The sequence below is a fragment of the Nymphalis io genome, chromosome 18 (assembly GCF_905147045.1).
Source record: "Nymphalis io chromosome 18, ilAglIoxx1.1, whole genome shotgun sequence".
NCBI classification, from domain to species: domain Eukaryota; kingdom Metazoa; phylum Arthropoda; class Insecta; order Lepidoptera; family Nymphalidae; genus Nymphalis; species Nymphalis io.
The window spans coordinates 7,284,387-7,297,561 of record NC_065905.1 but is presented as its reverse complement, the minus strand read 5'-3'; the positions used below and the strand labels follow the sequence as shown (position 1 = coordinate 7,297,561).

Sequence of the window (13,175 nt, the reverse complement as noted above, 5' to 3'; positions counted from 1 at the left end):
CCAGTTTGAAGGGTAAGGGAGTCACTGTAATTACAGGCACAAGGGACATATCATTTTAGTTCCAAAGGTTGGTGACGCATTAGCAATGTAAGAAATGGTTAATACATATTTCCTATTACGGCGCTTTTGTCTACCGGCGGTGGGGACAATTACTATTAGCCGGCCCACTTTGCCTAAGTCTGCCTAAGAAATACAATAAAAAAGGTAATGTAATGTATTCAATGGAAAAAATATTTTGATAAAATTATTTGGATACTTGTAGGTTTTGACAGCAAATGTCACATTTTTTATACCATTAAAGAGATTTTACCCCTTATCCTAAAGAAAGCAAGAAAGATGATTAGAATTATGTGAAATGTTAACACTATGGTATTTTTGCACTTAAGCAATTCATTTAAATTACGTAGTAGCGTTCATCCTAATTATATGAATTGTTTCAAAATAAGGTTTTGGATCATAATTTATTGTATTTTTTATCAATATTGTGTAGTTTTCATAAATTACATATGAACTATATGAATTCTAGGAGTAGATAGTAGATTTTATAATACAGTTTTATTGGGTAAATTATTTTAGGAGCTATCCACACTTTCTGTCAGTTGTCAGATGTCTTGTACAACACAATTTGAAACAAAACTCAAAACAAATAAACAAAGGTCAACACTCAACGTAAGAAAGAAAAAATAACTGTTTTCTAGCTTAAATGTTTATAATTTTAATTAAAATATTAGTAAGTGAAAATTAGTGGTAAAATAAAGGCTGAGCTTATAATGAATGTGGATACAGTTGATTTATCTTGTGAGGACAGTAATGAGAATGATCAAGTATATTGGTTGCCGACAGTACCTTCATCGATAATAGATTTAGAAGGTATAATATACCATTACTACCAACATGTTTTCAAACTAATCTAAGAATGTATACAGGATGTATTTATATCGTTTTATTAATGTTTCACCTCAATAATTGACAGAGGAGGTAGAACCTTATTTCTCCACAAGCGGCATTAGCAACGACTCCGATAAAATTACTCAAATACCAGGTACGCTTTTTAAACTTCTATTTATACTCAATTATCTATTCTATGCCACAAATTAAAAAGTATAAAATATAGAAAAAAAACATACTGTTTTTTATGTAAACATTTTTGATAGTTGAAGTAATACTCTCAATTTAAAAAACTATTTTCAGAATACTTTTATTATTGATATTATATTGAAGATATTAATACAGTCATTGTGTTTTCTAGTGATAGAAGTTGAACAAACTGTATCTTCAAGTGGTGTTAGTAGTGCTTCGAAAAGAAAGAGAGGAAGAAAAAATGGTAGGTTTCAACATCTAAACCCTATTGCAATCGAATAAGCCATAAGGAGTAAAGTTAAACAAATCTTTGATTTACATATTCTTTGTAATTTGCTGGTAACTCTGCTGTATTATGTACTACAAACAGTACTTGATTAATCTTTTATTATAATACAACTCTAATCCAAATAACCATTTACATCCACTTTATTTTGACTTACAAAGTTCCTAAAACATTACAGATATATAAGATCTTGACCAGTGGTATTACATCAATTTAATGTCATACATAGATCTATCTGCATGTTTGGAATTTATTCCATACTAATGCAAATATTTTTTATTTTCTATTAATTTTTTTTTTTTATTATTTGGGAAACATACAGCATAATATAATACATAAAATTTAGTAACAAAATAAATTTCACTTAAGCCCACAAAGTTTCCACTTATACAAACAAACATGGAGTGAACCTAACGATAACAAGTTATTTAACAATTTATTAAGATATATGAATAAAGTATTAAAAATAATTTAAAAAAAAATAATTTGCAGATCTTGCTGAATGTGAAGGAAAGAAAACAACAGCTAAAGAAAGACAAACTTTAAAAAAAAAATTGGCAGAAGAAAGAAAAGCAGCTAAAAATGCAAATAAAATATTTAAGCCTGGAGAGTGTATTAAGGTTAGATACCTAGTTAATTATGAATGATGTGTACTTTTACATAGAAAATTTTAATGTATTAAGTAATACGTGCATATAGTTTAATATATACTAAAAGTAACAGCCTGTAAATGTCCCACTGCTGGGCTAAGGCCTCCTCTCCCTATTTGAGGAGAAGGTTTGGAGCTTATTCCACCACGCTGCTCCAATGCGGGTTGGTGGAATACACATGTGGCAGAATTTTCTAATATATACTAATTGAATGATATTTAAAAATCTTTCATACATAGTATTTGTGTATCGGCAATATATTCATCAGTATTTTCTCTGACTGCATTGACATAAAAACATACTATATAACTTATGTTCATTCTAGAATAGTGAACTAAAACGATGTAGAAGTTCATTGTTAATTGGATTAGTATCTTCTTCTTCGAGTGCCACTCCGACTAGCGAAGGTTAGCAGTCAGCTTTAAATACTCCTTCTTGTTCTTCGCGAGGCGAAAGAGTTCGGCAGCACTCGCTATTCCCATCCATTCACGGATGTTGCACAGCTAAGACTTTTTTCTGCGCCCAACAGCTCTCCTTCCGGCAACTTGTCCCATAATAATAAGTTGCAAAAGTTCATATCTTTCATGCCTAAGCATGTGTCTGGGATATGCAACTTTTCTCTCCTTGACAGTCTCCAAAAGTTGCCGTTTTTGGTTGACGCGTCGCAGAACTTCCACGTTCGAGACGAGTGGATTAGTATATTTTTCATAAAACTGAAAAAAATCTAAAAACAAACAAAACTTTATTAATATGATTTCTTAATTCTTTACAGTACATGACTGTCGAAATTCATCCAGTATTGCTCGAGTCATGGTTCTGTGCAGACATACAGAGAGAGGTCAGTGCATGCGGAGCACGTCTGAAGACTTCATCAACTCTCTGTGATACTGCACTTGTGCTGTGGACTAGAACAATACCACCTACTTTGACGAGCAATGATGGAGTGGTAAGATATGATATGAAATGCAATTTTAAATAGGAAATAACAATTATTTTCCCATTGTAAAAGTCTAGTAAAAGAGTTTACTGCCTTTTCTCTTGATATGTATTACATAGATGGCATTATGTGTTTATGAAATGTAACTGTTCTCATTATGCAGTTAGCAGTGATTTGCCCATGTTTGGAATATTAGTCTGGCTATCACCTTACCAAATTGCTTGAATATTGTTACAATCCTGCATCAGAATTTGTATTTATCATTTAATAATAATCTATTTTACATTCCCAGGTACAACTGACCCCCTCCAAGCAGAGATGTGCTCATGGTCTGTACATACAAACGGCAGTGGATATAGAGAGCCTGGTCATCTCTCACACTCTCGCAGATAATGTGCGTAGAGTTAAGGAGTTGGCGGGTTGCGAACTCACCCTAGTACTGTTCGGTGTTAAGGAATATTTCAAGTAAATAGTTATGAAATGCCACCACCTTGTAGCATTTTCTTTTATTGTTAGTACAGTTAAAATGCCAGTCTCCAAACTCAGGTGTAGGAGTGATTCAGTAAAAAGTTCTTAAATTTACAATGCATTTGCCAAATCAGCACGTTTCATGGGCACTGGTGAAAACTTTAGTGCCAACCATCTGATATTTAATACATTCTGTGGTTGCTGACACTGATGTAAATATATATTTTTTAATTTTCAATTGAAGTTTCTGGCAAAGTTTAGTTATTTCTAAATTTCTTGTTAAAAAATAATGTTTTATTTCTTAACTTTTGAACTAAATTTATTTAGCCTATACTAATGTTTTTAATTGTACAATAGCAACCAGTAATTAAGCCTACCTGATTTCTAAAATTTTTTTAGTTTCTTGAATTCACTTTGATTTTTCTTAAAAGTATTCTAGATTTATAGCTATACTGATATACTTGTAAATGATACTTATGTAGTTACCAAAAATAAATGAAGTAAATATGGTTTCTAATTAAAAAAATAATTCTCAATTGGTTTCTATTTTGTGTTGCAGAATGTCTGGTCGTAAGACAGCTAACAGCAGGCAGAAACTTATAACTGAAATTGATCTGGAAAAAGCTATCACAGGTATGGTTGTCTTTGCCACAACTAAAAAACATTACTATACAAATAAAACATTGTATGTTACTATTTACCTTCTAAGCTTATAATATATTATGTATATAAAGTACAAGATTACAAGGGTATAAATCACTCATTGATTGTCTCATTCTTTTCTTACGTGAATTTTTGAAATTAGAATGTTATTTAATTTGAATTGTATTTTGGTGAATTACGAGTGAATGGCTTTCTCTTGCCTTTTCCGGCCACGCTTAATCATACAGCAAACAACTTATGATGAATTCTTTAATTTCAGATCTGTTAGTGAGTGCGAATTGCGACACAATAATTGTGAACACTCCAAACGAAGTAGCTCTTACCATCGTTCAGTTCACAAAAGCGATTGCCGAGGAACCTTATAAGTATATAAAGACTGAAAAACTTTTATTAAATTTTTATAATACATTTTAATATAACTTACTTAGAAATGTAATCTTTTTATGCTTATGACACAGAACTCTGACTATGATTTTAATTAAATTATAGTTTCGGGTTTATCTGAAAAAAAAAACTTCTTTTACCAGAAGAAAGTCAGTATAAACAGCTAGCTCGTTTATATTAATCTTTGGCTTAGATTTAACACCAGCACTTTGTTTTGGTAGGACTTTGCTCGGCTTGCTTTAGTCAAGAGTATAATTACTATTGATTAAAGTAAACCTCTGTACCGGTCCTAGCGACTGGGGGCCTGGTAATGTGTAAAACTATTATAACTAGTATACCAGTCTCTCACAAAGGAATTTGAACAATGTTAACGCTTTTATATTACTCGTTAATTAAATTACCTGCACTTACCTGTACTGCTTGGGTGTTAATGCCGCATGATCTTTTCTATTATAAAGAAAACAGTAGATACTGTACGTCTGTATTTGGGCATAAAGATTAAGTGAGTCAGTACAATTATATGTACATATAATGTTGATTGCATTAAGAATATAAGGAACTGGTATTCATCCGTGTCATTGCCCGTTTGTTAGGTTAGTAAGTAAGGGGTTAAATCATGGTGTTGTTTTCCTTGGGGTTAAACCTTGCTTCATCAAAATCGGTTCACTTTCGCATTTATAATATAAGGTGTGAGATACATATTATTTTCTATATATTTGCATGCATTTGATCAGACAATTCAAGTTCAGATATTCTGCCTTCGGTGTCATACGAAACAGTTTTTTATATTTCAATCAGTAAAAAATACTTGAGTAATATTATTTGTTCCTTACCACATTCTTGCATTAAGTTTTATTAAATTGTTTTTTTTTTCAGAAAATCGAAACGAGCATTAGACGAACAGGCCGATTTTTACATGAGAGGCGATAATAAGAAATGTGTGGCGGTAGATAAAGACGGTAAAAATAGTTATAACTACATTGTATATCATTTTTATCTACAGTTTAATTTTTGTATTGTCAAATCATATTTGACAGCTTAAACTGAGAATTTATTTGTTTAATTTATTTGTGTAATTAATTTGTGTTGTAATCCACAAAAACAATATCGTACTCCGCAGTGAAGGTAAACATACTGAAAAGGCATGTATGTGGCAAATTTACATTAGAATGATGGCTTAAAATCATGGCTTTTTTAGGTAAAATTATTAAAAATTTCGGTCAATATTTTTATTTCAGGTAATGGTCTCAGCAGATTATGGCAACAAATGATCGCTATTTTACCACTGTCCAGCTTGGAAACATCTAGAGCATTATGTGCACATTATAAGACACCATTAGCTTTATATGAGGTATTTTTTAATCTGGTAACTATGTATTAATTTATTATTATTAATTTTGCTATGTTCTATTTATTTACTTTTGATAATCTTAGGGATAATTCGTCCACTCTTAATAACTTTATTTATTTTTATATATGTTATTAATGTATACCATGTCACCCTATGTATGTTATCATAATATTTTTTTTAAATAGGTAGGCGGACTGGTAAATGTGCTACCTGATTGTAAATGGTCGCCACCACCCATAGACATTGATTCTATATGAAATATACAAAATTTTTTTCAATCGCCAATGTGCCACCAACCATCCGGAACTAAGAAGTTATGTCTTCTGTGCCCGTAATTACACTGACTCACTCACTCTTCAAACCGGAACATAACAACACTAATTATTAATGTTTAGTGGTTAAATATATGATTAGTGTGTGGTACCTACCTAGTTAAGTATCCGACGAGCCAAATTGTATTTAAAAAAAATATAAAATAATTAAGGAGTGAATTAAACACGTCTGAACAGATTTGGATGCTCAGTTTAATTGATTATTAAAATACATATTTCCCACTGTCTAACTAAAATGTTTCCCACGTATTTATTTACTGAGTTATATTTGCCAGTAGACCACCCAACGATAAAATGTAATAGTGCAATTTTAAATTCTTATTGTGAATATTCTTCGTGGTATACGTGGTGGTTGCACCTAAATGGGTTTGTCCAATTTATTATCATCAAGTAATGTACTAACTTATTTTTTTTTTCCAGAGTCTTCATACATCAGCTGGTGTAACAGATTTAGCTAACGTTGGAGTTTCAAGAGCAGCCGTCCCTGGTTCTAAAGCACGTCGCATCGGGCCTGAGTTCGCCAGAAAGTTGCATACATTGTTTACTGCTGAAGATGGCAACATTTTGTTAGAGTGACTTGTAAAATAAATACAATAATTTAAAAAATATATATAATAAAAATTCATTGAATAAATTATTTTTCTTTAATAATGATATTTTATTACCTACATTATATTAAAATTAATTTTTTTTTTAGTATTAACTTACATATCAGAATAATTTTATTCTTAATAGATTAAACCTAATATGACTGAAGACTAACTAGACCTAGCAAATAAAAAGTAAAATAATTTTACTTGTATACGATGATAATATGAATGGTAAACATGAAATTACAATTTTTTACTACCATTTTTGCAACACAACTATTGCATATATAGTATAGTGGTTACTAGCCTAATGATTACATGACCTTATGATATACTAGATCAATTATTGTAACAATATCTGGCACAATAAAATACCATCAATACAATTCAATGAACCTGTATCCAGAGCCATAAAATAAATTAAAAAAACAGCTGTCATTAGCAGTCAAAATAAAAATATTTGATATTATCTAAGCACCAAGCTTAACCTTAAATGTGACTTTTTTCTCAAAATATAAATATTTAAATGTATTGAATTAAATAACTAGGAGCAGCATGACTGTATTTATATCAAGAATAGTGTCAAGGTCTTTCCGTCACGTATCGAAAACAGTTGTACCATGTATATCAGATTGTTTACCGGCAAGAACTTATTCATTTCAGAAAAAAAATGATTTATTTTGTGATAGACAGCAGTTTTGTAGAAAATACTCAGATGATAATATTGTACCAACGACTATGGCGATGGACAACACTTGCTTACCCTTAAAAAAGAAAACGGTTCACAAAAAACCTGTAATCGAAGATTTAAGTAAAAAAGAGGGGCATTTCTTAACTTTAGCTTATGCCACCGCATATTCGTATGACCTTAAGGGTTTAAGGGAGGGTTTGTTACAACAGAAGCTCTACGAGCCGGGAACGTAAGGTTTTATACATAATAATATACTTGTATACTTAATATGATGTAACATTATGAAGTGCGAATAATATATTATCTATAGGTCAATTAATAACATCATTAGCATTGACCTTGGTGGAATTATTGTGAGCAAACAAAGTCCATAAAGAAATATAATACATCCATTATTAAGCATAGTATAGGTTTGAAAGTTATATTATGTAAACATTTAATTTCAATATTTCTTATTTCTCGTCTTATTGCCTCTACTGGTGACAGGAGGGCTGGTTCATTTTTCGCACAGAGGATCACGATTGCGATTCAAACGGAAAATACTGGCATTCTTGCATCCATTCCACACAGTTACAATTTGTTGTGCAAATTTGATCTTCTTAGTACTATTTTAACATATTACAAGAAAACTGCTTACATTTTGTAAACTATGAATTTATATGTTAAAATTCTATTTTAAATCAATCTATCATTACTTACTAAACATAGAAGCACTAAAATTACTTTTAATTTTTTTTATTATAAATGGGAAACATTCAGTAAACAACACAATCATTATACAACAATTGACTCGTTCACACACCAGCCAAGTTCCCACTTAAAACTAATTCATGAAGCAATTTAAATAATAATTATCAAGATTCAAACAGTTAACAAACAGCAAAACAATAAAATATGTATATACATATTTTATATAAATATATATATATATTATAAAATTATTTTGCTTATAATAATTTTAACTTATAAAATTATTATAAGCAAAAAATGTCATATAAATCAGTAGAATAGGATCATCTCTGTTATTTTTTAAACTGTGTAATTGTTGTACAATGGAGAGTATAAATAAATAAATAAAGATGTTATACTGTATTATGAAAACACTTAAAGGAAAAGAGCAAGCAATTACATCTATTTTCTATATATAGTAATTAGATGTTTAAATATACATATGATTTTGCTCCTTGTAGGTTAAAAGCACAAGAAATTGGAGATGTGGTGGTTGCTAATGCAGTTTATGCAATAGGCGATGAACCACGGGAGATCATTTTTTTCCGGGAAGGAGCAGTTGTTTTTTGGAATTGTACAGAAATGGAAGCTAATAATGTATTGGAGTTTGTGAAACCGTAAGTATTCATATCTGAAGGTTCAAAGAGTACATTCAATTACATAAAATAAAGTCTTTAGGTAAACATACTCATTTGTAAATATTTGGTTATGATATAACCAAATTATATTACAAAATCTCTACTGCCTCATTGGTTTGAGCTTGCTTGTATCCCAGGGAACTTTTCTGTACCAAATTCTCAGTAACTGCAGAGTCAACATGTTGGCAGTACATCAGCTGCAGAAAGCAAAAGCAAAAGTGAGGAAACAGAGCGAACGAAAAGTTCGTTATGTGATCTGTTCAATTGACTAGTTCTTAAAATTGACCAACTTGTCTGAGATCTGGCTGAGGACATCAGAAAAAGCGAGATGGTTGTTGCTATAGGAATGTTGTTCTAAGTGATAAAATAATGATTTATGAAAGAAAGCTGTGATTTATTTGAACTATTAGATTTTGTGTAACACAAAACACTTTGCTATTAATTTAAACATTATGGTGTCAAGGAAATGCTATTGAAATCATTGCTTCTAACCTAAGTTAATAAATACAATCAATATACAAATATGGAATAATGTATTTGAGTACTCTGCTATAAATGAGTTTGCCACATGGTTTTTTTAGGTCCTTTTTTATTTTTGCTATCCTTACAAATATAATATTGTTTGTTTTACTTTCAAGTCTTAACTACTCACTCATCATCACTCAATCATTATGAAATTTTGCTAACCCAATGGGACTTGAATAAGAATGTTTACATGTGTTTAAAGTATTTCACCATTATAGAAATTTGATTTACTATTACTAAATTAAATATTAATATGAGTGATGCTGAATATTCATATCTGATTTTTTGCAGTTATGAAGAGGAAAGCTATCCAACAGATGTGGTTAAGAGGGAGAGAGAGGTCATGTCATACCAATACCAACCTACAGCGTAAGTATATTATTTTTAAATTAGTGTAGCCGCACAAGTTCAAGCAGACGTCTCTTGAAATTAATGTTATTCCAAAAGTATTTAACTCGGAACTTATAAGAACTATGATTGTTATCGACAATAGCCCAGCACCTTGTTGAGTTATTAAGATTGATACTTAAAACATTTAGTCAAATAAAAATGTGTCATCTATTATGTATTATTTATACTAAAGTTTTGTTTGTTAAATATGTTACAGAAAGAGATGTTATCTTCAAGAATCGTGTTTCGTCTTGGTGCCAAATAATGATAATTCGTTGGAGAGGTATTCCTTCAGGTAATGCTTCCTTAAACATATATAAATATAGTTAGTTACTTTTATTTATTTACCTTTGCGCACCATTTTTTTATTTTCTTTTTCTTTGATTGATTCCTACTTCTCTCATTTTATGTTTATGTTGTGCAAAAAGTGTTAAATAAATAAATAAAAACTTTATTGATCAACACAATATGCAGTTGAAACAAAAGGCGGACTTAATGACTGAAGGAATTGTCTCCCAGTTAACCTTTGTCCTGGTTTGCATTTTCTTTTTCGTAATATTGCTATTCCTTTTAGTTTATATAAGTAATTCAAGTGACGATATATTTTAAAAATATCTGACAATGTTATCGTGTCGCAGCCACGCCATGGCGCAGTCGGCGCGGCTGGGCGCGTGGGAGGCGCGGCTGGCGGCGCTGGCGGCCGACGTGCGCGCGCACGCCGCCGTCATGGAGCGCGACGGCGCCACACACGTCGAGAAAAAAGAGGTCGCTATTCGTATTTACTAATTTTTAATTTTTATTAATAAAAAAAATCTAAAAACTACTCGTTGGTTTTTAAGGAACTTTTGTTTTGTAATTTGTAAACTAAAATCTTAAACATTTGAGAACATTTTTGTGTTATCTCTATCATCATTAAGCCCACGCTTAGTAAGCTAAGAACTGACTTTTGATTGAATCTTGTAACGAATTATCATCTGTTATTTAAAATCAAAATTTAAAATAAGTTAATAAAAGCAAAATGAATCATCTTAAAAAGTGTGTTAAACCGAAACAGTTACGAACTTGTCTTCCAAGCTTGAGGACGTATCACTTTGTATATTGAATATTGATTGATAGAAAAAAAGTCAATTCCATTGATTTTGTTTTACTATAAATATTGCTTTTATTTTACGATTGTTAATTATCATGCTACAAGAGAGGTAAGTTATTAAAAGAGTTATTTAATTCCAGGTGGTCCGTAAGCTAGGCGAGCTGTTCTCCCTCCGGCACAGGTTGAACGTAGAGTCCGATCTTCTCGACACACCGGACTTCTACTGGGAGGAGGAGAGGCTGGAGCGACTGTACTCCAACACCGTGGCATACTTCACCATACCGAGGCGCACCAGGGTACGTCGTATTTCAGTTAACTAATGATCCTCATGGATGACTTTAAGCGTAATGACGTCATTCGAACATAGTTTCCGTTTAAAATGAAGAGTTGTTTGGTTATGTTTACTGACCTTAAAAAAACAAAACACTGGAAAGCCATTATATATAGATACATGTCTCAAATAATAAATAGGTTATCTTCATCTTATATTTAATAATTAAAAAACTGCATACTATGTATAACTAAAGCGCATAAACAGTATACAAGTATGTGGTATATAATAAGGCGCCCGTCAGGTGCTGAACGAGCGCCTGTCGCACTGCGTGGAGCTGCTGGAGCTGCTGTCGTCGTGGGCGGCGGACCGACACCACGTGCGCCTCGAGTGGATGGTCATCGCTCTCATCCTGGCGGAGGTCTGCTTCGAGCTGCTGCACTGCTGCGAACGATACCTGTTCGACTCGCATCAGCGGTAGTCTTCGAAACCCACCTTATTATTAAAACGTATATAACTTATTAGAGTAAGACATACTCTAGGTATAAATGGATGACGAGTTATGTGTGACAGCAGCCGTTCTCAACAAATTGTTAATTTACTTACACTTTTAACAGATAGCGTTTGACTTTTGTTAATTATTAAAAAAGCCACAGTTCGATTTTTAAAAAAGTTTTAAAAATATATGTTATAAATATAAATTGCGCGAGGAAACAATTCGCAATCAGAATATTCCATTTATATTATTTAGATTTTAATTGAAAAGTTATTGGAGTAAGTTCAAAATATATAACATATTACATAGACAAATGATGTTTAGATAGTCTTAAATTAAATGTTATTACTTAGTTCCGTTGTTCATGATTTTTCATTATGAAATATATCAATATGATAAACATTTCCATACATTTGTGACATACATTAACGAATTTTATACAACATACATATAAAGCCATTGCACCAAGTATATTAAAATTTATATTTTTTAAATATTTAATTTAAGAAGAAACAGAAATGTCATAAACGTGACATAAACTAGTTTTCTGTGTTATCTTCAAATCCATTTTATTAAAAACTGTAAATATAAACTTTTTAAATTGCTTTATTGTTAAATAAATATAAAATGTTCTCTCATAAAAATATAAAACTCTCTTAAGAAAGTGGTTGAGTCTATTTTTTCTACTCTGTTTCAGCATGGATTTATAATACCTTTTATTGTTATTTTTTTGTTATAAATATATTTTTGATTGCAAGCATTTGTTAAATATGCATTTTATTAAATATCACTGTAGTAATTGACTCATAGAGCTTCTTGCACACGATATAGGTGAGGTCTTAGGTTCAATTCCGAATGTTTTGCATTTTTTTATAAGATTCAAGGTACTGAAAATTATAAGCAGATTCTTTTTCTATATTATTAGCTATTTAAATCGAAGTTAGACTATTAGAATAATAGTCTTTAAAAACGCAACAAACCAAAGTTATCTATATTTTTTTGGTATTATTAAGGGTTAAATATTTTGAAATTTAGTAGAATAGACTGCAGTGGGTGCCATTTATGAGAAGAAATGTTATATTTATGGTTATATATATTTGCAATAAGTCTAATGCCCAATTATGTCACTACTAAGAAGTGTCCTTCGCTGTTCACTACTCCTGCCTGATATTCTTGAAGTTGTATAGAGTATAACCTTTCTTAATAAATAAGCTATTTAATTCAAAACATTTTAGCTGGTCTAACTTGAGGTTAGCACATTAAAACAAATAATTTTTTCTGCTTTATATTAAATAAGTATGGATATTATATCGATACCTGAATGTTATGTAACATAAAAAATAAACGGCATTTACTGGTAACTATAATTTAATTTAAAGGAATTGTTGAAAAATGTTATTAGCTTGTAAGTTGTTATTTATAGTAAATAAAAGTTTTAATTGAATATTTATTTTATTTTCCGATTATTTTGACGTTATTTGTAAACAACTATTGATAAATCTTTATCTTTAATATATATATTAAAACTTCTTTTGTTCTTGCGTTAAGAAAAATGAGTATGAGAAAGAAGAATGAGTAATAGAAACGCACGAACTGATCCTGTG

The 13,175-nt window shown here is 30.8% G+C and overlaps 2 protein-coding genes across 3 annotated transcripts; both read left to right on the top strand.

Moving 5' to 3' along the window:
* The first annotated feature begins 619 nt into the window (after positions 1-619).
* Positions 620-6,775, top strand: LOC126775224 (crossover junction endonuclease EME1). 2 transcript variants are annotated; one of them, XM_050497018.1, is made up of 11 exons: positions 620-870; positions 974-1,042; positions 1,250-1,324; positions 1,859-1,986; positions 2,789-2,962; positions 3,246-3,418; positions 3,981-4,054; positions 4,344-4,449; positions 5,345-5,427; positions 5,707-5,819; positions 6,572-6,774. In XM_050497018.1, exons 1-11 carry the CDS (start codon positions 771-773, stop codon positions 6,725-6,727), a joined length of 1,251 nt encoding a protein of 416 aa, XP_050352975.1. In that variant the 5' UTR covers positions 620-770; the 3' UTR covers positions 6,728-6,774. The 2 variants fall into 2 exon arrangements, with proteins under 2 accessions (XP_050352975.1, XP_050352976.1); XM_050497019.1 differs by having other exon boundaries at positions 644-870; positions 1,256-1,324; positions 6,572-6,775.
* Positions 6,776-7,189: 414 nt separating this feature from the next.
* LOC126775226 (required for meiotic nuclear division protein 1 homolog) lies at positions 7,190-12,961 on the top strand. The gene is made up of 7 exons (XM_050497021.1): positions 7,190-7,661; positions 8,623-8,778; positions 9,616-9,693; positions 9,932-10,009; positions 10,353-10,479; positions 10,945-11,100; positions 11,380-12,961. Exons 1-7 carry the CDS (start codon positions 7,297-7,299, stop codon positions 11,554-11,556), a joined length of 1,137 nt encoding a protein of 378 aa, XP_050352978.1. The 5' UTR covers positions 7,190-7,296; the 3' UTR covers positions 11,557-12,961.
* Positions 12,962-13,175: the final 214 nt, after the last annotated feature.